The 25,762-nt window shown below is 39.8% G+C and overlaps 1 protein-coding gene and 2 pseudogenes across 1 annotated transcript; 1 reads left to right on the top strand and 2 right to left on the bottom strand.

Moving 5' to 3' along the window:
* The window catches only part of LOC145876063 (uncharacterized), a 150,587-nt pseudogene that overhangs the window by 58,986 nt on the left and 65,839 nt on the right, over nucleotides 1-25,762 (top strand).
* LOC145876028 (uncharacterized) lies at nucleotides 39-7,480 on the bottom strand (annotated as a pseudogene).
* On the bottom strand, nucleotides 11,795-24,866 carry LOC145876027 (uncharacterized). Its single transcript, XM_082971800.1, has 2 exons — nucleotides 24,854-24,866; nucleotides 11,795-13,317 (listed from the first exon to the last, which is right to left on the bottom strand). The coding sequence occupies exons 1-2, from the start codon at nucleotides 24,864-24,866 to the stop codon at nucleotides 11,990-11,992; spliced, it is 1,341 nt and encodes a 446-aa protein (XP_082827926.1). The 3' UTR covers nucleotides 11,795-11,989.

Here is a 25,762-nt window from a genome sequence, read left to right as displayed (position 1 = left end):
AACACTTATTTGTCATAACTCATCGATATCATGTTGAAATCAATTGTGTGAGAGGAGGGAGATGAGGTTGCACGTCCTGTTAAACTAACAGCTCAAAATCCACATGGAATATGGGAGTAATGTGTACATCCCTGGTTAGAGGACAATTTGTAGAAAACAGCTAGCTACATTTTGAAGTGTTGCATTTTGATTCCAGTGGGTCACCAACATGGTAAGTGTAACAGCTCTTTTTGTGTTAGTCACTTTTTGTTAAATCACATAAATAGTAACTCTTCCATTTCAGAGCCTGGATTTTCCCCCTGAGGCTAATATCCATACCATGTTGAAATCAATAGAACAGGGGACAAACATTTAGGGTTCTACATTGTGACATCATTAAAATACTCCTTCTACAATGTTAAAACATTCTACATTGTGACATTAATTCATTGATATCATGAAACAACTCATTCATGAATTTTCTGATGTTTGATCAGATGTCTTTTATCGGAGTATCTCTTGTTACATTGATCACAGCTATAAGGTTTTTCTCCCGTGTGTGTTCTTTGGTGTGAAACTAGGCTGGTTAGCCAAGCAAATCTTGTCCCACATTGATCACAGCTATAAGATTTCTCTCCTGTGTGTGTTCTCTGGTGTGATGTCAGATGGCCAGATTGACCAAAACGCTTCCCACATTGACCACAGCTATAAGGTTTCTCTCCTGTGTGTGTTCTCTGGTGTATCTTCAGTTTGCCAGATTGAACAAAACTCTTGCCACATCGAGTACAGCTATAAGGTTTCTCTCCTGTGTGTCTTCTCTGGTCCATCTTCAGTTCTCCAGATTGAACAAAACTCTTCCCACATTGAGTACAGCTATAGGATTTCTCTCCTGTGTGTCTTCTTTGGTGTATCGTCAGATGGTTAGATTTTTAAAAAAACTTCCCACATCGAGTACAGCTATAAGGTTTCTCTCCTGTGTGTCTTCTTTGGTGTATCGTCAGATGGTGAGATTTTAAAAAAAACTTCCCACATCGATTACAGCTATAGGGTTTCTCTCCTGTGTGTGTTCTCTGGTGAAGAGTCAGATTGCGCAAGCAAGTAAAACTCTTCCCACACTCATCACAGATATACGGTTTCTCTCCTGTGTGTATTCTCTGGTGTGATATCAGGCTGCTTCGATGAGTAAAACACTTCCCACATTGATCACAGCTAAAAGGTTTCTCCCCTGTGCGTGTTCTCTTGTGTAATTTCAGGCTGGTTGAATGAGTAAAACTCTTCCCACATTCATCACAGCTGTATGGTTTCTCTCCTGTGTGTGTTCTCTGGTGTGATATCAGGCTGCTTCGATGAGTAAAACTCTTCCCACATTGATCACAGCTAAAAGGTTTCTCTCCTGTGCGTGTTCTCTGGTGTAATTTCAGGCTGGTTGAAGAGTAAAACTCTTCCCACATTCATCACAGCTATAAGATTTCTCTCCTGTGTGTGTTCTTTGGTGTACAATAAGATGGCTAGATGTATCAAAACTCTTCCCACATTGAGTACAGCAATAAGCTTTCTCTACTGTGTGGCTTCTCCGATGAATTTTAATGCCTGATGAGGTGAATCTCTTCCCACAGTCAGAGAGGTTAATTATCTTCCCTGTGGATCTCTGCAGGTGTTTCTTGAGGTGTTCTGATGTGGAGAGACTCTTCTCTGCCTCTTCAGCATCATGATGTTGTTGAGGCTCCCCAGAGGATCCACGATAGTGAAGTTTCTCTCCTGTGTGAACAACAAAGACAGACAGATGGTTAAAGGCCCACAACAGCAGAAATCCACTGTAAAAGGTCATGCCAACAGCGTAGCCATGATGTTGTACAACAATTGACATCTGTAATGAATGTAATGATTACTTGACATTTGTCTTAAAATGAGCAACAATAGTCATATTTTGTCTTGTTTTCACATTAGTAGTAACATCTAAGATTGGAGGCCCTTTTCTATGTTTGCTGGTGAGAAAAGATTTTTGCTCAGGGGAGTAACCTCCATTACCAGGTTGCTAATGAGTTCATTTCACACTACTTTGGATTATAATTGTAAGACTCATTTGAATCTCCTGCTTAATATGTTTGTGTTATTGTCGCAAATCAACTGCTTTATACTTAAAAAACACTTCAACCAGTAAAATGCTCTTTGGCTTTTCCATCAGCCTGACAATGAGGGTTTGTACACTCTTTGCCAAATTGGCCCATAACTTCACCTAACAACAATCATACCTATGTAATGAACGAAGAAGCACTTTGGTTGTTGTTGCATGACACACATAGTGTCCTCTAGGACCCATAACAATAACATAGACCTACTGTAGGACCCATAACAACAACATAGACCTACTGTAGGACCCATAACTTCACCTAACAACATAGACCTACTGTAGGACCCATAACTTCACCTAACAACATATACCTACTGTAGGACCCATAACTTCACCTAACAATAACATAGACCTACTGTAGGACCCATAACTTCACCTAACAATAACATAGACCTACTGTAGGACCCATAACTTCACCTAACAACATATACCTACTGTAGGACCCATAACTTCACCTAACAACAACATAGACCTACTGTAGGACCCATAGCTTCACCTAACAACACAGACCTACTGTAGGACCCATAACATCACCTAACAATAACATAGACCTACTGTAGGACCCATAACTTCACCTAACAACAACATAGACCTACTGTAGGACCCATAACTTCACCTAATAACAACATAGACCTACTGTAGGACCCATAACTTCACCTAACAATAACATAGACCTACTGTAGGACCCATAACTTCACCTAACAACAACATAGACCTACTGTAGGACCCATAACTTCACCTAACAATAACATAGACCTACTGTAGGACCCATAACTTCACCTAACAATAACATAGACCTACTGTAGGACCCATAACTTCACCTAACAATAACATAGACCTACTGTAGGACCCATAACTTCACCTAACAACAACATAGACCTACTGTAGGACCCATAGCTTCACCTAACAACACAGACCTACTGTAGGACCCATAACATCACCTAACAATAACATAGACCTACCGTAGGACCCATAACTTCACCTAACAATAACATAGACCTACTGTAGGACCCATAACTTCACCTAATAACAACATAGACCTACTGTAGGACCCATAACTTCACCTAACAATAACATAGACCTACTGTAGGACCCATAACTTCACCTAACAACAACATAGACCTACTGTAGGACCCATAACTTCACCTAACAATAACATAGACCTACTGTAGGACCCATAACTTCACCTAACAATAACATAGACCTACTGTAGGACCCATAACTTCACCTAACAATAACATAAACCTACTGTAGGACCCATAACTTCACCTAACAATAACATAGACCTACTGTAGGACCCATAACTTCACCTAACAATAACATAAACCTACTGTAGGACCCATAACTTCACCTAACAATAACATAGACCTACTGTAGGACCCATAACTTCACCTAACAATAACATAGACCTACTGTAGGACCCATAACTTCACCTAACAATAACATAGACCTACTGTAGGACCCATAACTTCACCTAACAACAACATAGACCTACTGTAGGACCCATAGCTTCACCTAACAACACAGACCTACTGTAGGACCCATAACATCACCTAACAATAACATAGACCTACCGTAGGACCCATAACTTCACCTAACAATAACATAGACCTACTGTAGGACCCATAACTTCACCTAATAACAACATAGACCTACTGTAGGACCCATAACTTCACCTAACGATAACATAGACCTACTGTAGGACCCATAACTTCACCTAACAACAACATAGACCTACTGTAGGACCCATAACTTCACCTAACAATAACATAGACCTACTGTAGGACCCATAACTTCACCTAACAATAACATAGACCTACTGTAGGACCCATAACTTCACCTAACAATAACATAAACCTACTGTAGGACCCATAACTTCACCTAACAATAACATAGACCTACTGTAGGACCCATAACTTCACCTAACAATAACATAGACCTACTGTAGGACCCATAACTTCACCTAACAATAACATAGACCTACTGTAGGACCCATCATTTATTTTTTTATTTTTTTATTTCACCTTTATTTAACCAGGTAGGCTAGTTGAGAACAAGTTCTCATTTGCAACTGCGACCTGGCCAAGATAAAGCATAGCAATTCGACACATACAACAACACATGGAATAAACAAAACATACAGTCAATAATACAGTAGAACAAAAGAAAACAAAAAGTCTATATACAGTGAGTGCAAATGAGGTAAGTTAAGGCAATAAATAGGCCATGGTGGCGAAGTAATTACAATATAGCAATTAAACACTGGAATGGTAGATGTGCAGAAGATTAATGTGCAAGTAGAGATACTGGGGTGCAAAGGAGCAAGATAAATAAATAAACACAGTATGGTGATGAGGTAGGTAGATAGATGGGCTGTTTACAGATGGGCTATGTACAGGTGCAGTGATCTGTGAGCTGCTCTGACAGCTGGTGCTTAAAGCTAGTGAGGGAGATATGAGTCTCCAGCTTCAGAGATTTTTGCAGTTCGTTCAAGTCATTGGCAGCAGAGAACTGTAAGGAAAGACGACCAAAGGAGGAATTGGCTTTGGGGGTGACCAGTGAGATATACCTGCTGGAGCGCGTGCTACGAGTGGGTGCTGCTATGGTGACCAGTGAGCTGAGATAAGGCGGGGCTTTACCTAGCAGAGACTTGTAGATAACCTGTAGCCAGTGGGTTTGGCAACGAGTATTAAGCGAAGGCCAGCCAACGAGAGCGTACAGGTCGCAGTGGTGGGTAGTATATGGGGCTTTGGTGACAAAACGGATGGCACTGTGATAGACTGCATCCAGTTTGTTGAGTAGAGTGTTGGAGGCTATTTTATAGATGACATCACCGAAGTTGAGGATCGGTAGGATGGTCAGTTTTATAAGGGTATGTTTGGCAGCGTGAGTGAAGGATGCTTTGTTGCGATATAGGACGCCGATTCTAGATGTAATTTTGGATTGGAGATGCTTAATGTGAGTCTGGAAGGAGAGTTTACAGTCTAACCAGACACCTAGGTATTTGTAGTTGTTCACGTATTCTAAGTCAGAGCCGTCCAGAGTAGTGATGCTGGACGGGCGGGCAGGTGCAGGCAGCGATCGGTTGAATAGCATGCATTTAGTTTTACTTGCGTTTTTTTTTACATAGATGGCAATAAAAGTTACTTTTAGATTTGTATAATTTTCATTTAGATAGAATGTAGATTAATCACAGGCAATGATTTTGAGATACTATTATAAATGAAATGAAACTGTTCCAGTAAAATGTACATATGAAAATCACAACTGGCACACAGATTGGTAGAAATGGTCAGATAACTTGCCACTCAGCTGATGTAAGAAGGGCTATATAAATACATTTGATTTGATGATGGAATATTTGATTATTTTGACTGCCAGAGCGAGTCTACCTCTGAAAATAACATACAGTCCTTGGACCTTGAGGAGTAACGGGGGCAGCAATCAGCAGTAGAAACAATAACAAAGCGTACTCCCTGCCCGTTTCAGTAAAAAGCTGAGGGATGGAGCTGGAGAAATGTAACCATTCATGATATCAACATTCTAGTTTTAACCATGTTTTGAGGATATACAGTGTTTGTTAATATTTCCTGACAAACATTGGAGTAAAAAAATGCTTATATTTTGGGTTCTGATGGGGTACGACAGTTGAACTAAGCTCATGAGGCATTTATAAGTGATTTCTTCAAGAAACAGATGGGTACATATCATTAATGTATAAGTCCCCAAATGGATGTAACAACTGCTGATTGCCCCTTTAAGAGAACATCTTGGGCTAATCTAATAGGAGATATTGAGGACTACAGTATTTCAGGCATTGTCATTGGATGCATTTGATCAATTGTTAACGTGTTGTTGATGGTCCACTCTTGATGTTCTACACGTTACAGTGTAGCTTCAGCCATTCCTACAGAACAACATTAAAGTGTAGAACCCCTTTACTGCAGAGACGGTTCTTACTGGTGTTAAACAGATCTCCAACCTCCTCTTCTTCCTCCAATGTGACAGTAATCTCCCCCTCCTCCTCTTTCACTCCAAAAACTGCATCCTCCTCTTTCTCTTCCTCCTCTTCTTTTACTGTAACATCCTCCTCCTCTTTCACTCTGAACGCGTCTTCCTCTTCTTTCACTGAAACGTCTTTCTCTTCTTCTTTCACTGTAACAGCCTCACCCTCTACTTGTTTTTGTATTGTAACAGCCTCCTCTTCCTCCTCCTCTTTCACTAGAGCTTCTTTCTCCGTCCAGCAGACCTCCGCTTCTTTAACAGGAGGAGAGTAGCTTAGTGAACTCATGGTCGGGGATGTTAGCTAGTTAGCATTAGCGACTAGCCTAGTTCTAAGCTAACTTAGCAAACCAGCTAGCTTACAAACAACGTAAATATATAATTAAATGGGCCAACAAGTACATACGACATAAGTGTGTTTAATACACAGCGACTAATATACACCAAACCAGTGTAAAGAGCGTGAATGTTGTAGCTATGTTTGCTAGAAAGCTACCGAGGTGTCTGACTAGCTGTTGTTGTTGAAGGAGCGTCCCGTCCACTAGATTCTACGTCACACTGGCAGCATCGCCTGAACCTAAAAGACGCACATCGCCATCTGCTGACTGGACTGGGCAACGCAGTTGAGGAACCAAACGTTTATTTTTCATTTATTTCATAAAATATTAATATTACATTAAGTCGTTCAAAGAGAAGCATGTGTTGATTGATTCGTCTTTAATGAGTGGTGAGAATTTAAAACAAACTTTACACCCACTACATATTTGCATTGAACCATACTTCTGACATGGATCATTTTGATCCCAGAGGCATATCTTTTCATCATGGCCAAAATGTGGTTTATTAAATTCTTCCAATTTTTCATGACTTTGTCAATCAACTTGTTCTTAATAAATCTAAATCATGGTTTAGTGTTTCTGTATCAAAATGGACTTTTAACAAATTCAAATCCTTTGAAGTCATTTTGACACCAGCCAAAAGCACCTTTGATAAATAGGACATTTATTTCAAATCAAAATCACATTTTATTGGTCACATACACGTGTTTAGCAGATGTTATTGCGGGTGTAGCGAAATGCTTGTGTTTCTAGCTGCGACAGTGCAGTAATATCTAACAATTTTACAACATATACCAAATACACACAAATCTAAGTTTCTCTGTAGACATGATCCATCCCACCAGAGGGTGGAGGGGCTCCTGTATCAGTGGTTTTGACCAGATAGACACATGCAGACACACAGTATAGTGCCTCCCATGTACTCTGCTAAGATTGGACTTTTCTATACCACGTATCACGACTGTACAAAACTGCCAATGATAGAAAACTCTACCAGCGGTAGAAAGTCTACCAGGGGTATACAGTGCATTCGTAAAGTATCCCTTCACCTTTTCCACATTTTGTTACGTTACAGCCTCCTTCTTCTAAAATGGAATAATTTTTCACCCTCATCAAACTACACACAATGACAAACCCAAAACAGGTTTTTAGAACATTTTGTAAATGTATTTACTTTTAACATTTCTGCAGCATTGAAGGTCCCCAAGAACACAGTGGCCTCCATCATTATTTAATGGAAGAAGTTTGGAACCACCAAGACTCTTCCTTGAGCTGGCTGCCCGGCCAAACTGAGAAATCGGGGGAGAAGGGCCTTGGTCAGGGAGGTGACCAAGAACCCAATGGTCACTCTGACAGAGCTCCAGAGTTCCTCTGTGGAGATGGGAGAACCTTCCAGAAGGACAACCATCTCTGCAGCACTCCACCAATCAGGCCTTTATGGTAGAGAGGCCAGACGGAAGCCACTCCTCAGTTAAAGGTACATGACAGCCCGCTTGGTGTTTGCCAAAAGGCACCTAAAGGACTCTCAGACCATGATAAACAAGATTCTCTGGTCTGATTAAACCAAGATTGAACTCTTTGGCATGAATGTCATGTGTAACTTCTCACACATTTCGTCAGTAGGAAAGTTAATTTCCCCTCAGACACACACTTTTATTCTTTGTTATTATGAAGGTAATTTGTATATAATGTACTTTTCCCACTCATTCACCCCATCTCTTTACATTGCTTATTTATATTCAGTGGCCTGACTGCATCCAGACTGTCAAAAGCCCATCCTGGTAGATCTGAACCTAATGCAGCTTGGAGTGATCAGATGACATAAGTCATTTAGGTGCCAGGTGTAACTGAGGCCATAGATGCTCCATATCCATTACTTTGAGTGTTTTATATAATATGACTAAATGTGTTTCTGTGTTGCAGGGGCAGTCAATAAATGGAACAGCAAGGCCACAGAACATGACATAAGCAGAGCTGTGGGAGACCACCTCAAGCCCCTGGTAGAGCCGGGGGTGGTGTTTACCACTCCACCACGCCTTCAGCAGGCTGGAAACGTGGGATTGATACAGTTTTTCAGACTAAGGTGGACCAAGAGTTTGTTGATTGGTCAGTCATTGGGTAAATTTGTTTTACAATATGTTCAAATCAAATCAAGCTTTATTTATACAGCACATTTCAGACATGGATGCAACACAATGGCTTCACAGGAAAAAACTATGAAAATAATCAGAAATATTTAGTACACAAATATGAGGATAAAAAACAATAACAACTGAAAGACTAATGAGCATTGGAAGGAAATGCCATTGATTAAAATATCAACAATATGATGCAATATCCAACCCAAAATATAACTTCTTTTTTAGGAGGGGTTCTGAAAGACACTATGGGGGTGTCCACTGGAAGTTGACTAGTAACAACAACTGGGACCTAAAAGACACCCACCATGAGACCCACTAAATCTGCCCAAGAAGAGGCAAACAAAAGAAAAACCCACACCAAACTTAAAGACAGGAAGCAAACCAAAAAGGTGGAGCAACTAAAGGTGTTGACTCTCCACATGTATCAAGACAACTGGAGCACTGGGCCAGACACTCTTAAATAGAACCTGGACCAGCTCAGGTGAAACACCTTCCCACTAACGAGATGGACAAGCCAGCACAGGTGTAACACATACTGACTAACGAGGTGACACCAATCAGTGCACCCAAGACACATTTCAGTTGAATGCATTCAGTTGTACAACTGACTTGGTATCCCCCTTTCCCACGTGCTAATGTCCAACCTCAAAACATAAATGGAAAAACCAAAGCCTGTAACACCTTAAGACAACAAATATATCCTATATTTTGTTGGACAAGTTTGCTCACCACCAACAGAAAACAACTTCCATTTCATATTAAAATCAACTAAAATGCTTCACCTTCTACAATATAATCATGGTGTCTACTGGCTGTCAACAATTAAAAACAAGAAAAAACACGTATTTCTAAATAATAATATACAATAGGACTATTTTTTTCTCCTTTTTCTGTCTATAGAATCCTAAAAGTCACTAGCTTCTAGAACTCTCGTCTTCCTAAAACTCACTAGCTTCTAGAACTCTCGTCTTCCTAAAACTCACTAGCTTCTAGAACTCTCGTCTTCCTAAAACTCACTAGCTTCTAGAACTCTCGTCTTCCTAAAACTCACTAGCTTCTAGAACACTCGTCTTCCTAAAACTCACTAGCTTCTAGAACACTCGTCTTCCTAAAACTCACTAGCTTCTAGAACACTCGTCTTCCTAAAACTCAGTAGCTTCTAGAACACTTGTCTTCCTAAAACTCACTAGCTTCTAGAACACTCGTCTTCCTAAAACTCACTAGCTTCTAGAACACTCGTCTTCCTAAAACTCACTAGCTTCTAGAACTCTCGTCCCCTTGGAACGAGCCCAAACAAAAATCATCTCAAATACGGAAAAACATGCCGTATAACAAAACTCAAATCAAATTGTACTGCGCCGAATACAACAGACCTAACGAGCCCCTAACCAACAGTGCAGTTTCAAAAACATACAGAAAATAATAAGAGATAAAACTCATCTCCAACACGGAAAAACGTGTCAAAATAATATGTGATCCATGGTAACACACTGGTTTAACGCAAAACACAAATCTTTTTAACTGCCAACCCCAGAGACAATCAGCAACCAAGTTGTCCTTACCACGGACATGTCTGATTTCAAGAGGAAACTCCTGCAATATCCGTAGTAACTTTCCACCTCACTGCGGAGCTTCTCTCTCTTTTCAGGGTTCACTAGATAGGCATGTTGTTGGATCGGGGCTCAGTCCCCAATGTCATGCTCTAGTACATTTGGGTTGGCACATCTGAGAATGATCCCTGATATTATAAAATTACATTATAAAATTATCCCTGATATTACGTCAATATAATTGTACCCAAAAATTGTCAGTTGGTTGCATAAATCATTGATTACTAAATGTTACATTAATTGTAAATATGAAATATCAAACCAAATGTACACCCCTTTGTTAATATGTATTGGCAATAATTAACTTAATGGTGAGGCATGGAATAATAAAACACGTATCTTTTGTCAGGCTGAATGTTTGAAATATGAGGTGATTTGAGTCCTGCTTCTTCAGTAGTGGAATAAAGACAATTAGAATTTGAATGTTGTCAATAAATGCTGGAGTGATGTAGGATTGTTAATACAATTGATTATAGACCAATTTATTATACTGAGTCAATGTGTATAGGCTGCAAGGACGTTGAATTTAAGTTGTTTTCAAGTCAATGAAAAAAACTACATCTTCTCAACTTTCACTTTCAACTAAAACTGAATGTGTATTGGATGTTGGGCATAGTCTTATTTTCAACATCTTTTCAATTACATTTTGCTGGGTGGGATATTTTCCATGCATGGAAAGGGGTTGGAGGCAAAGGACAAATAAATAAGTGCTACCAAACATAACAAGCATTTCACAAACACTACAGTGTATAAATAAGACGCATTAAATAAAACCACAATGAGGACAAGTTTTCATTAATCATTGGGTACATCGTACGAAAAGCATCAGAATTATCTTAAATAGGAAAACAATTCAAGTTTAGAATCACAACATAAAATACATAGGCATTTCATCATTAAGTCCTTTAGGAAATAATGTCTGGTGGGCGTGTCCAAATCAAAAACCAAAATGCAGAAACAGTTTGGGATGAATTGAAAATCTAAACATAAAATGTGCTATATACACAAACATCTGCCACAATAATCATATTACTTGTATTTTTATTAAACAAGCTTCTTATAAACTGCACAAGCACCAGAAACACTGTTGTTATGACAAGTAGCAATAAATCACTGATATCGATTAGGGGGGAAATCAGGTTGTACGTGCTGTTGAAACTAACACAACTAAAAAAACACATGGAAATGGGAGATATATTTTACCTCACTGGTTAGAGGACAACCTGCAGAAGACAGTCAGCTACATTTTGGAGTGATGCATTTAAATTTAGGGGTCGCTAAACAAAGGAACACAACACTTATGTCATAACTCATCGATATCATGCTAAAATCATTTGTGTGACAGGAGGGAGATGAAGTTGCACGTCCTGTTAAAACTAACAGCTCAAAAACCACACAGAATCTGGGAATAATGTGTACATCCCTGGTTAGAGGACAACTGGTAGAAAACAGCTGGCTACATTTTGAAGTGTTGCATTGTGATTCCAGTGGGTCACCAACATGGTAAGTGTAACACAACTCTTTTTGTGTTTGTCACTTTTTGTTAAATCTCATAAATAGTACTCTTCCATTTCAGAGCCTGGATTTTCCCTCTGAGGCTAATATCCATATAATGTTGAAATCAATAGAACAGGGGACAAACGTTTAGGGTTCTACATTGTGACATTATTAAAATACTCCTTCTACAATGTTAAAACATTCTACATTGTGACATTAATTCATTGATATCATGAAACAACTCCTTCATGTATGTATTTTCTGATATTTGATCAGAGATCTTTTATCAGATTATCTCTGGTCACAGCTATGAGGTTTCTCTCCTGTGTGTGTTCTCTGGTGTTGAGTCAGAGAGCCAGAATCAGCAAAACTCTTCCCACATTGATCACAGCTATAAGATTTCTCTCCTGTGTGTGTTCTCTTGTGTGATGTCAGATGGCCAGATTGACCAAATCTCTTCCCACATTGATCACAGCTATAAGGTTTCTCTCCTGTGTGTATTCTCTGGTGCACTGTCAGCTGGCCAGATCTACCAAAACTCTTCCCACATTGATCACAGCTATAGGATTTCTCTCCTGTGTGTATTCTCTGGTGCACTGTCAGATTGCTAGATTGACCAAAACTCTTCCCACATTGATCACAGCTATAAGGTTTCTCTCCTGTGTGTCTTCTCTGGTGTAATATCAGACCCCCAGACTCAGTAAAACTCTTCCCACACTGATCACAGCTATATGATTTCTCTCCTGTGTGTGTTCTCTGGTGTGATGTCAGATTGCTAGATTTACCAAAACTCTTCCCACATTGATCACAGCTATATGGTTTCTCTCCTGTGTGTGTTCTCTGGTGCACTGTCAGATTGCTAGATTGACCAAAACTCTTCCCACATTGATCACAGCTATAAGATTTCTCTCCTGTGTGTCTTCTCTGGTGTAATATCAGACCCCCAGACTCAGTAAAACTCTTCCCACATTGATCACAGCTATATGGTTTCTCTCCTGTGTGTGTTCTCTGGTGCACTGTCAGATTGCTAGATTGACCAAAACTCTTCCCACATTGATCACAGCTATAAGGTTTCTCTCCTGTGTGTCTTCTCTGGTGTAATATCAGACCCCCAGACTCAGTAAAACTCTTCCCACATTGATCACAGCTATATGGTTTCTCTCCTGTGTGTGTTCTCTGGTGCACTGTCAGATTGCTAGATTGACCAAAACTCTTCCCACATTGATCACAGCTATAAGGTTTCTCTCCTGTGTGTCTTCTCTGGTGTAATATCAGACCCCCAGACTCAGTAAAACTCTTCCCACATTGATCACAGCTATATGGTTTCTCTCCTGTGTGTGTTCTCTGGTGCACTGTCAGATTGCTAGATTGACCAAAACTCTTCCCACATTGATCACAGCTATAGGGTTTCTCTCCTGTGTGTGTTCTCTGATGAATTTTAATGCCTGTTGATGAGGTGAATCTCTTCCCACAGTCAGAGCAGCAGTGAGTTCTCTTCCCTGTGGATCTCTGCGGGTGTTTCTTGAGGTGTTCTGATGTGGAGAGACTCTTCTCTGCCTCGTCAGCATCATGATGTTGTTGAGGCTCCCCAGAGGATCCACGATAGTCACGTCTCTCTCCTGTGTGAACAACAAAGTCAGACAGATGATTTAAAGGCCCACAACAGCAGAAATCCACTGTAAAAGGTGATGCCAACAGCGTAGCCATGATGTTATACAACAATTGACGTCTGTAATGAATGTTAAAATGATTTAACAATTGTCTTAAAATGAGCAAGAACAGTCATATTTTGTCTTGTTTTCACATTAGTAGTAAAATCTAAGATTGTAGGCTAGAAATAAGTTATTCATGTTGTTGAAACTCTAAGCAGTGTGCCAGACGACTTTTGGTCTCCAATATAGGCCCCTTTCTGTTTTTCCTAAAATTGCGGCACGAGGGCGATGCACATGCAATTTGGTTGTAGAAACTCCTCCCTGCTAATGAGGAAACCACTAGTTATGGATGTACTATATCTGCTAATGAGGAAACCGATAGTTACGGATGTAGTATATCTGGTAATGAAGAAACCACTAGTTATGGATGTACTATATCTGCCTGGAGCAAAAATGGTGAGCAAAGATTTTAGTTTTTCACAATGTATTCTGAATGGGGGAAAACTCAGGGAAGTAACTTCCATTTCCAGGTTGCTTATGAGTGCATTTCACACTACTTTGGATTATAATTGTAAAGCTCGCTTGAATGTCCTGCTTAATATAATGTTTGCTACAGTATTAAGAACCGAGTTAATGACAGTATCCATTTGGGTGTTGTCAATAAACGTATGATTTTTTAAATGTATTTTTTAGTACATTTTGTTTTTCACCTTTATTTAACCAGGTAGGCCAGTTGAGAACAAGTTCTCATTTACAACTGCGACCTGGCCAAGATAAAGCAAAGCAGTGCGACACAAACAACACAGAGTTACACATGGGATAAACAAGCATACAGTCAATAACACAATAGAAAAATCTATATACAGTTGTGCAAATGGAGTAAGGAGGTAAGGCAATAAATAGGCCACAGCAGCGAAGTAATTACAATTTAGCAAATTAACACTGGAGTGATAGATGTGCAAGTAGAAATACTGGTGTGCAAAAGAGCAAAAAAAGTAAATAAAAACATGGGGATGAGGTAGGCAGTTGGATGGGCTATTTACAGATGGGCTGTGTACAGATGGACTGTGTACAGCTGCAGCGATCGGTTAGCTGCTCAGATAGCTGATGCTTAAAGTTAGTGAGGGAGATATATGTCTCCAACTTCAGCGATTTTTTGCAATTTGTTCCAGTGATTGGCAGCAGAGAACTGGAAGGAAATGTGTCCAAAGTAGGTGTTGGCTTTGGGGATGACCAGTGAGATATACCTCCTGGAGCGCGTGCTATGGGTGGGTGTTGCTATGGTGACCAGTGAGCTGAGTTAAGGTGGCCTAGCAAAGACTTATAGATGACCTGGAGCCAGTGGGTTTGGCGACGAATATGTAGAGAAGGCCAGCCGACGAGAGCGTACAGGTCGTAGTGGTGGGTGCTACATGGGGCTTTGGTGACAAAACGGATGGCACTGTGATAGACTGCATCCAGTTTGCTGAGTAGAGTGTTGGAGGCTATTTTGAAAATGACATCACCGAAGTCAAGGATCGGTAGGATAGTCAGTTTTACGAGGGTATGTTTGGCAGCGTGAGTGAAGGTAGCTTTGTTGCGAAATAGGAAGCCGATTCTAGATTTAATTTTGGATTGGAGATGCTTAATATGAGTCTGGAAGGAGAGTTTACAGTCTAACCAGATACCTAGGTATTTGTAGGTGTCCACATATTCTAAGTCAGAATCGTCCAGAGTAGTGATGCTAGTCGGGCGGGTGCGGGCAGCGATCGGTTGAAGAGCATACATTTAGTTTTACTAGTGTTTAAGAGCAGTTGGAGGCCACGGAAGGAGAGTTGTATGGCAATGAAGCTCGTTTGGAGGTTTGTTAACCTCTCTAGGGAAGGTGGGATGAAATCGTCCTGTGGCGCGTTATTCAAATACCTTAGAAATGCTATTACTTCAATTTCTCAAACATATGACTATTTTACACCATTTTAAAGACAAGACTCTCGTTAATCTAACCACACTGTCCGATTTCAAAAAGGCTTTACAACGAAAGCAAAACATTAGATTATGTCAGCAGAGTACCCAGCCAGAAATAATCAGACACCCATTTTTCAAGCTAGCATATAATGTCACATAAACCCAAAAGACAGCTAAATGCAGCACTAACCTTTGATGATCTTCATCAGATGACAACCCTAGGACATTATGTTATACAATACATGCATGTTTTGTTCATATTTATATCAAAAAACAGCTTTTTACATTAGCATGTGATGTTCAGAACTAGCATACCCCCCGCAAACTTCCGGTGAATTTACTAAATTACTCACGATAAACGTTCACAAAAAACATAACAATTATTTTAAGAATTATAGATACAGAACTCCTCTATGCACTCGCCATGTCCGATTTTAAAATAGCTTTTCGGTGAAAGCACATTTTGCAATATTCTCAGTAGATAGCCCGGCATCACAGGGCTAGCTATTTAGACACCGACCAAGTTTAGCCCTCACCAAAAGATTTACTATAAAAAAAAATGTTATTACCTTTGTTGTTCTTCGTCAGAATGCACTCCCAGGACTTCTACTTCAATAACAAATGTTGGTTTGGTTCAAAATAATCCATAGTTATGTTCAAATATCCTCTGTTTTGTTCGTGCGTTCAAGACACTATCCGAATGGTAAAGAAGGGTGACGAGCACGACGCATTTCGTGACAAAAAATTCTAAATATTCCATTACCGTACTTCGAAGCATGTCAACCGCTGTTTAAAAAAAAAATGTATGCCATTTTTCTCGTAAAAAAGCAATAATATTCCGACCAGGAAAGCGTGTTTAGGCTCAAAGACGAAAGAAAATAAAAACATGGGGTTGACTCGTGCACGCGCCTAAGCCAATGGTCCTCTGATAGACCACTTAGCAAAAGCGCTAAAGTTTTTCAGCCAGGGCCTGGAATTACATCATTCAGCTTTTTCCCGCCTTCTGAGAGCCTATGGGAGCCGTAGGAAGTGTCACGTTACAGCAAAGATCCTCAGTCTTCAATAAACAGAGCCAAGAAGCTCAAGGAATGGTCAGAGAGGGCACTTCCTGAACAGAATCTCCTCAGGTTTTTGCCTGCCATATGAGTTCTGTTATACTCACAGACACCATTCAAACAGTTTTAGAAACTTTAGGGTGTTTTCTATCCAAAGCCAATAATTATATGCATATTCTAGTTTCTGGGCAGTAGTAATAACCAGATTAAATCGGGTATGTTTTTTATCCGGCCGTGTAAATACTGCCCCCACAGGTTAACAGTGTCCAAAGAAGGGCCAGATGTATACAGAATGGTGTCGTCTGCGTAGAGGTGGATCAAGGAATCACCCGCAGCAAGAGCAACATCGTTGGTATATACAGAGAAAAGAGTCGGTCCGAGAATTGAACCCTGTGGTACCCCCATAGAGACTGCCAGAGGTCCGGACAACAGGCCCTCCGATTTGACACACTGAACTCTATCATTGAAGTAGTTGGTGAACCAGGCGAGTCAGTCATTTGAGAAACCAAGGCTATTGAGTCTGCCGATAAGAATAAGGTGATTGACAAAGTCGAAAGCCTTGGCCAGGTCGATGAAGACGGCTGCACAGTAGTGTCTTTTATCGATGGCGGTTATGATATCGTTTAGTACCTTGAGCATGGCTGAGGTGCACCCGTGACCAGGTCGGAAACCGGATCAGCGGAGAAGGTACGGTGGGATTCAAAATGGTCAGTGATCTGTTTATTAACTTTTTGGTGACAGGGGGCAGTATTCGGAAATTCAGATGAATAATGTGCCCAAATTAAACTGCCTGCTACTCGGGCCCAGAAGGTAGGATATGCATATTATTAGTAGATTTGAATAGAAAACACTCTGACGTTTCTAAACTGTTTGAATGATGTCTGTGAGTATAACAGAACTCATATGGCAGGCAAAAACCTGAGAAAAAATCCAACCAGGAAGTGGTTTGTAGTTTTTCAAGACTGGGCCTATTTGATATACAGTGACTTAGGGTTCATTTTGCACTTCCTAAGGCTTCCACTAGATGTCAACAGTCTTTAGAACGTTGTTTCAGGCTTTTGCAGTGAACAGGGAGTGAACAAGAGCTCCTGGAGTGATATGACTGAGAGAATGACATGGCCTCAGTTGTGTGCTTTCACGTGAGAGGTAGCTGTGTTCCATTACATTTTTGAAGACATTTTGAATCGTCCGGTTGGAATATTATTGAATATTTATGGTAAAAAGGCCGTAAAGATTGATGCTATACATCGTTTGACATGTTTCTACGAACGTAAATATAACTTTTTTTGACTTTTCGTCGTGAAATTTTCGGCGCGCTTCCTACATTTGGAGTAGCTTACTGAACGCGTTAACAAAAAGGACTTAAATGATGGACTTTATCGAACAATAAAAGATTTATTGTGGACCTGGGATTCCTGGGAGTGCATTCTGAGGTAAGTGAATATTTATAATGCTATTTATGATTTTAGATGACTCCAAAATGGCGGGTATCTGGATTGCCTGATGTTTTTTGAGCGCTGTACTCAGATTATCAAAGTGTGCTTTCCCGTGAAGCTTTTTTGAAATCTGTTACAGCGGTTGCATTAAGGAGATGTTTAACTATAATTCTTTGAATAACAGTTTAATATTTTATCAACGCTTATGATGAGTATTTCTATAAATTGATGTGCTCATTCACCGGAAGTTTTCAGAGGAAAAGCATTTCTGAACATTACGGGCCAATGTAAAATGGGTTTTTTGGATATAAATATGAACTTTATCGAGCAAAAAATACATGTATTCTGTAACATGAAGTCCTATGAGTGCCATCTGATGAAGATCATCAAAGGTTAGTGCTTAAATTTAGCTGTATTTCTGGTTTTTGTGACGCCTGTCCTTGCTTGGAAAAATGGCTGTGTGGCTTTTAATCTAATGTTTTACCGTAAAACCTTTTTTGAAATCGGACAACGTGGTTGGATTAAGGAGAAGTGTATCTTTAAAATGGTGTAAAATAGTAGTATGTTTGAGAAATTTGAATTATGAGATTTTTGCTGTTTTGAATTTGCCGCCAGGTGGGATGCTAGCGTCCCACATAGCCCATACCAGTTAACTTGGCTTCCGAAGACTTTAGAAAGGCAGGGCAGGATGGATATAGGTCTGTAACAATTTGGATCTAGAGTGTCGCCCCCTTTGAAGAGGGGGATGACCACGGAAGCGTTCCAATCTTTAGGAATCTCGGAAGATACGAAAGAGAGGTTGAACAGACTAGTAATAGGGGTTGCCACAATGGCTGCGGATAATTTGAGAAAGAGAGGGTCCAGATTGTCTAGCCCAGCTGATTTGTACGGGTCCAGGTTTTGCAACACTTTCAGAACATCAGCTATCTGGATTTGGATGAAGGAGAAGCTGGGGAGGCTCGGGCAAGTAGCTGCGGTGGGTGGGGAGCTGTTGGCCGGGGTTGGGGTAGCCAGGAGGAAAGCATGGCCAGCCGTAGAGAAATGCTTATTGAAATTCTCGATTATCGTGGATTTATCGGTGGTGACAGTGTTTCCTAGCCTCAGTGCAGTGGGCAGCTGGGATGAGGTGCTCTTATTCTCCATGGACTTTACAGTGTCCCAAAACTTTTTGGAGTTAGAGCGACAGGATAAAAATGTATGTTTGAAAAAGCTAGCCTTTGCTTTCCTAACTGACTGTGTGAATTGGTTCCTGACTTCCCTTAAAAGTTGCATATCGCGGGCAGTATTCAATGCTAGTGCAGTACGCCACAGGATGTTTTTGTGCTGGTCGAGGGCAGTCAGGTATGGAGTGAACCAAGGGCTATATCTGTTCTTAGTTCTACATTTTTTGAAAGGGGCTTATTTAAAGCATCAGACAAGTTCAGTACATATAGTTGATTTTATTAAAACACATGGGGTGATTGGTAGAAAGAACAGATGACTCTTGGTTGACCAAGATTTATTTTAGGTGGGGACAGCACTAGAACATGATGTTGGGGCTCCCGAGTGGCGCAGAGGACACTGCATCTCAGTGCTAGAGGCGTCACTACAGGCTGTATCACAACCGGCCGTGATTGGGAGTCCCATAGGGTGGTGCACAATTGGCCCAGCGTCGTCCGGGGTAGGCCATCATTGGAAATAAGAATTTGTTCTTAACTGACTTGCCTAGTTAAATAAAGGTTACATTTAAATAAATAAGTGTTTTTTGACAAACCGTTTTTTACAAACCCGTCAAGGCTCCAAATTTGAGAAGGGTTTAAAACAAAGGTTTCAAACCAATGCATGAATGTTATTGAATCTAGGTATGTTTCGCCTTTAATGTAATGACATGAAAAAAATTGGCTGAATATTATACAATGACTTATCAACAGCTCTAATAATTTGCCTCCACAGGAAATCTACACTGGTAATTCTATAATATACTATATAGCCTAGAAACCTGGTTAAACTATCATTATGACATCATGGATGAATTCTAGAATATACTATATATCCTAGAAACCTGGTTAAACTATCATTATGACATCATGGATGAATTCTAGAATATACTATATAGCCTAGAAACCTGGTTAAACAATCATTATGACATCATGGATGAATTCTAGAATATACTATTTATCCTAGAAACCTGGTTAAACTATCATTATGACATCATGGATGAATTCTAGAATATACTATTTATCCTAGAAACCTGGTTAAACTATCATTATGACATCATGGATGAATTCTAGAATATACTATTTATCCTAGAAACCTGGTTAAACTATCATTATGACATCATGGATGAATTCTAGAATATACTATATAGCCTAGAAACCTGGTTAAACTATCATTATGACATCATGGATGGCCAGTCTTTGTATTCATAGTGTAGTGAATTCAGGGGGTAGTCCTGAGCTGAACTCAATCCTGGATCCAGCGACTGTCAAGACAACACCTCATAACTGTTACACCAAGATGTCTGAACTTCTTGAAAAGGTCGCTAGGTGTTGGGTTACGGTTGCTACAATAGCTTTCTCTATGAATTTGAGAGTGGTTACACTTCTTCCCCCATCCCTCAGCTGTTTACCAAACCAAGCCTCTGGGCAGCCATTTTGTTACTGTTGAAAAAACCCACACAACCCAGCAATCTGCAGTTCAAACAACAACAAAGCTGTCATTCCACCACTGTTTTGGTAATAAGATGATTATGGGGCTGGAGAAATGTAACTACAGACAGATAGACCTATGGATGCAAGGACTGACCATCCATGATATCAACATTATAGTTTTAACCATGTTGAGGCTATACAGTGTTGATTTACATTGTTTCTAGACATTGGAGTAAAAAAAGCCTATTTGGGGTTCTGATGGGGTACAACAGTTGAACTAAGCTCATGAGACATGTGTTATATTCTTCAAGAATCAATGGCTATAAATAAATAATTAAAAAGTCACAATATGGATGTAACAATTGCAGATTTCCCCTTTAACTCCACACATCAGTTCAACAACTGCAGAGTTTGTGCCTCTGTATTTAAGACAGTACTTACTAGTGTTTATCAGGGCCCGTTCATCATTAGAACCATTGGATGCCTTAACATGCCTTTGGGAAACCGGGCCCAGATATCCAGATTCTTCCTCTTCTTCCTTCTTCGATGTGACAGTCATCTCCCCCTCCTCCTCTTTCACTCCAAAAACTGCATCCTCCTCTTCTTTTACAGTAACATCCTCCTCCTTTACTCTGAACACGTCTTCCTCTTCTTTCACTGTAATGTCTTTCTCTTCTTCTTTCACGGTAACAGCCTCACCCTCTACTTGTTTTTGTATTGAAACAGCCTCCTCTTCCTCCTCCTCTTTGACGAGAGCTTCTTTCTCCGTCCAGCAGGCCTCATCTTCTTTAGCAGCAGGAGAGTAGCTCAGTGACCGCATGGTCGGAGATGTTAGCTAGCTAGGCTAATGCTAACTTAACCAGCCCGCTAGCTGAATAATTATAACAACACCGTAAATATGAAATTAAATCGGATAACTAACTAGACGACAGAAGTGGGTTTAAAACACAGTGGCTAATATACACGAAAACGCCTAAAGAGCTTTATTGGTTCGGCTATTTTGTGTAGCAAGCTACAGAGGTGGCTGAATAACTGTTGCTGCTGTTGAAAGACAGCAGCAACAGTGTGACATTATACGTCACACTAACAGCATTACCTTAAATTCCCACACCGCCATCTGCTGACTGGAGTGGGTAACACAGTAGAGTAAAATGTATACTTTATTTTCAGACAAAAAGTTAAAGTGTAGGAAGCATGAGTTTTTACTCACCAGCGTAACAACACAGTGTGGTTAAAGACTTAGTAAGCTAGTTGTAGTCACGATATGGTTCCCTATAAGTACAAACAGTTATGTTTTTGCGTTATTACAAATGTATTAACTTATTTCGGGAAATCTTCTAAACTACCCACAATGCACTATTTCCCAACGTCATATGTATTATCAACTCTATGCTACCGAGTTTGTATGCCAGTGTAACGGTGTAATGAAGTTACATTTAAAAAATGTATTTAACCATTATTTAACCAGGCAAGCCAGCTAAGAACAAATTATTATTTACAATGACCGACCTACCCCTGCCAAACCCTAACCCAGACGATGCTGGGCTACTGTGCGCTGCCCTATGGGACTCCCTGTCACAGCCTGTTATGATACAGCCTAGTTTTGAACCAGGGTCTGTAGTGACACCTCTAGCACTGAGATGCAGTACCTTAAATCGCTGTTTGTGTGTTTACATTACAGTCAGTGATAAAGGATGTGATTCTGGGTAACCCAATGTGATTCTGGGTAACCCACAGGAGATTTTTGGAGAAATTGGAAATTGAGTGGTCCTGGGATAGAAATGTATAAAGCTGACATTAGATCATAAAATACACCTTTTACATCATAAATTAGCAATTTATGTTTTAGTAACTTCTGTTGTTGGTTTGGCCTCTCTTTATATGTTATTTGCCGAATCTCAGTTTTCCATGTGGGTTTTATGCTAAAGTTCCCTCTATCAACTTGGTAGCAAACTGGAAAATGCATCTTCTTTAGGAGTGCTATTTATATCCTGATCATTCATCCACACTGCATCTTCTTTAGGAGTGCTATTTATATCCTGATCATTCATCCACACTGCATCTTCTTTAGGAGTGCTATTTATATCCTGATCATTCATCCACACTGCATCTTCTTTAGGAGTGCTATTTATATCCTGATCATTCATCCACACTGCATCTTCTTCAGGAGTGCTATTTATATCCTGTCACTACTGATCATTCATCCACACTGCATCTTCTTTAGGAGTGCTATTTATATCCTGATCATTCATCCACACTGCATCTTCTTTAGGAGTGCTATTTATATCCTGATCATTCATCCTCACTGCATCTTCTCTAGGAGTGCTATTTATATCCTGATCATTCATCCACACTGCATCTTCTATAGGAGTGCTATTTATATCCTGATCATTCATCCACACTGCATCTTCTATAGGAGTGCTATTTATATCCTGATCATTCATCCACACTGCATCTTCTTTAGGAGTGCTATTTATATCCTGATCATTCATCCACACTGCATCTTCTTTAGGAGTGATATTTATATCCTGTCACTACTGATCATTCATCCACACTGCATCTTCTTTAGGAGTGCTATTTATATCCTGATCATTCATCCACACTGCATCTTCTTTAGGAGTGCTATTTATATCCTGTTGACTACTGATCATTCATCCACACTGCATCTTCTTTAGGAGTGCTATTTATATCCTGATCATTCATCCTCACTGCATCTTCTTTAGGAGTGCTATTTATATCCTGATCATTCATCCACACTGCATCTTCTTTAGGAGTGATATTTATATCCTGTCACTACTGATCATTCATCCACACTGCATCTTCTATAGGAGTGCTATTTATATCCTGATCATTCATCCACACTGCATCTTCTTTAGGAGTGCTATTTATATCCTGATCATTCATCCACACTGCATCTTCTATAGGAGTGCTATTTATATCCTGATCATTCATCCACACTGCATCTTCTTTAGGAGTGCTATTTATATCCTGATCATTCATCCACACTGCATCTTCTTTAGGAGTGCTATTTATATCCTGATCATTCATCCACACTGCATCTTCTATAGGAGTGCTATTTATATCCTGATCATTCATCCACACTGCATCTTCTTTAGGAGTGCTATTTATATCCTGATCATTCATCCACACTGCATCTTCTTTAGGAGTGCTATTTATATCCTGATCATTCATCCACACTGCATCTTCTTTAGGAGTGCTATTTATATCCTGATCATTCATCCACACTGCATCTTCTTTAGGAGTGCTATTTATATCCTGTCACTGTCATCAATGCAGGTAATTTATGACATGTATAAAGTATGTGTTTTATAAACTCATGAACACCAGCCAGTTTATCAGCCCGGTTCTGTTAGTTTAGGTGGATTATACTTCTTCACCACCAGAGGGGGACATTGAGTAATATTTCAGGTTAATTTGATACATTTTGATACTAAAATGGATGATAGTTTATTCTGATGTTGTGAATATGAGATTACACATGGAAACTATGTATTTATTTTATTATAGTAAATTATGAATTATTAGGAACTGTTAAATCCACTATATGATCATAATAACTTTGACAGACATCTTGATTGTTTTTTGTTAGTATATTATAGGGCAGATTTATGGAGAATTGCTATGGGAGTGCTATTTATATCCCGTCACTACTGATCATTCATCCATACTGTGTGTGTCCCATCATTTCAGCTTTGGAAATAAATGAACTATCCATCCATTGCTCCTTCCTGTGTTGACTCACTGACTTGAGGGACCAGGAAGGTCACACTAGGTTGATATCTAGCTCAAGCTTGCAAACGTTAGTCACACCTCATGCTTTTCATGAACTGTGTGGTTGTGTTATCTAGAGGGAACCCGTTAGCACAGTAGCTCTGGTGCCTCTTGCCGTGGGATATCAACCTGCTTGCTCGTTTTTTTTTTTTTTTTGTTGACACAACAGGCTGAAAAGCGTCAATGCTTCAGGAAGCTTTGTTTCCCCATCACTACTTTTCAGCATATTCTCTGTGAAGTCGACTACGGGAGTTTTGTCACTTTTTCCACCTTGGCTTACTGCTAGCGCACTAGCTGACTGACTTCTGGAATCTATCTATTTTGGATGTTGAGGATTTTCCCAGCCATCATTCTCTATGTCTCTGCTCTTTTGATCTGCAGTTATGTTTTAGTTGGGTTTTGTTAATCGGGTTCTAACTGGTCTCTTGTAGTTGGGCTCCAGCTCGCTGACCATAACTAGTTGGCTAAATAGCTAATGTTAGCTGGCTGGCTAAGATAACTGCATATAGCTAACATTCTTTGATATTTGGTTAGATAGCGTTATGTATTTCCAAAACGTTGGTTTAAACGATTGGTTTAATTTGAAGTTCTTTCTGTTGTTGTTTACATCACAGGGAATAGACCGGTCTTCCATATTACATCACACCTGCCTTTATCATTCTTCTGAATTCTTATTGGTTTTATGTAATAACTCCAAAAATAGAACAGTGAGGTGTAACTTTGCATTGGGACTTAAAACAATTTTTGGGAAAAATATTTAATTTGATCTTTTATAAACTTTACCATAACCTAACCATTTTATTTCTCTGCGTCTCACTCACTTTACATGTGTAGATAATAAAGCATTTGACCTTTCCACTGCGTTAACAATGGAGGATTGGTTGATTTCCAGTTTAAGTATTTAAGATGATTAACGAGAAAAGTATTGTCCAACCATCGGGTAACTTGTTTCATGCTTATCAAAGGTGAGGGTGAATTTCAGATGTTTACTGCTTGTATTGATGAAGGAGTGGAATCGATGAAGTTCCCCTGCTGTCCCCTGGAATAGATGGAACACGTCATCAATGAAGACTTTTTCATAGCCTGATGAGCTGCTAGAATGGATTGTTAGGGCTGACAATCACATTCTTCTCTAACAACCCCACATACAGATTGGCATAATTTAGGGTGACCAAATTTTAGTTTTCCAAAAAGAGGACATGTCCGGGAAAAAGAGGACGTATGGTCACCCTACTGTAAATGCAATATATTTGGAAAAAATCCCATTATTTTCCAGTGTTTCTTTGATGTATTGCGCGATCGTATCAGCTGTCTCATTTGGAGTGTTTTTAACTTCGACTAATTTACTTTGCACGCCACCATTCTTCCAATCAAAATACTGAATAAGCAGAGGGAATATTTTCACAGCACCGTGATTGCTCCCATCAGTAGAAACACCACAGTAAGGTATGTCTTCTAGTGCTTTCTGAGCTATGTCGACAGAATGTGGTGCTATCACAGCGTTAACAATTGCTTCGGTCTTAGTACGAGCGCTTGAAAGCGGTCAAAGCAACGC

The sequence above is a fragment of the Salmo salar genome, unplaced genomic scaffold (assembly GCF_965601325.2).
Source record: "Salmo salar unplaced genomic scaffold, fSalSal1 ptg000432l, whole genome shotgun sequence".
Lineage (NCBI taxonomy): Eukaryota > Metazoa > Chordata > Actinopteri > Salmoniformes > Salmonidae > Salmo > Salmo salar.
Note: the sequence above shows the minus strand (reverse complement) of the source record. Positions and strands in the feature narration are given on the sequence as shown.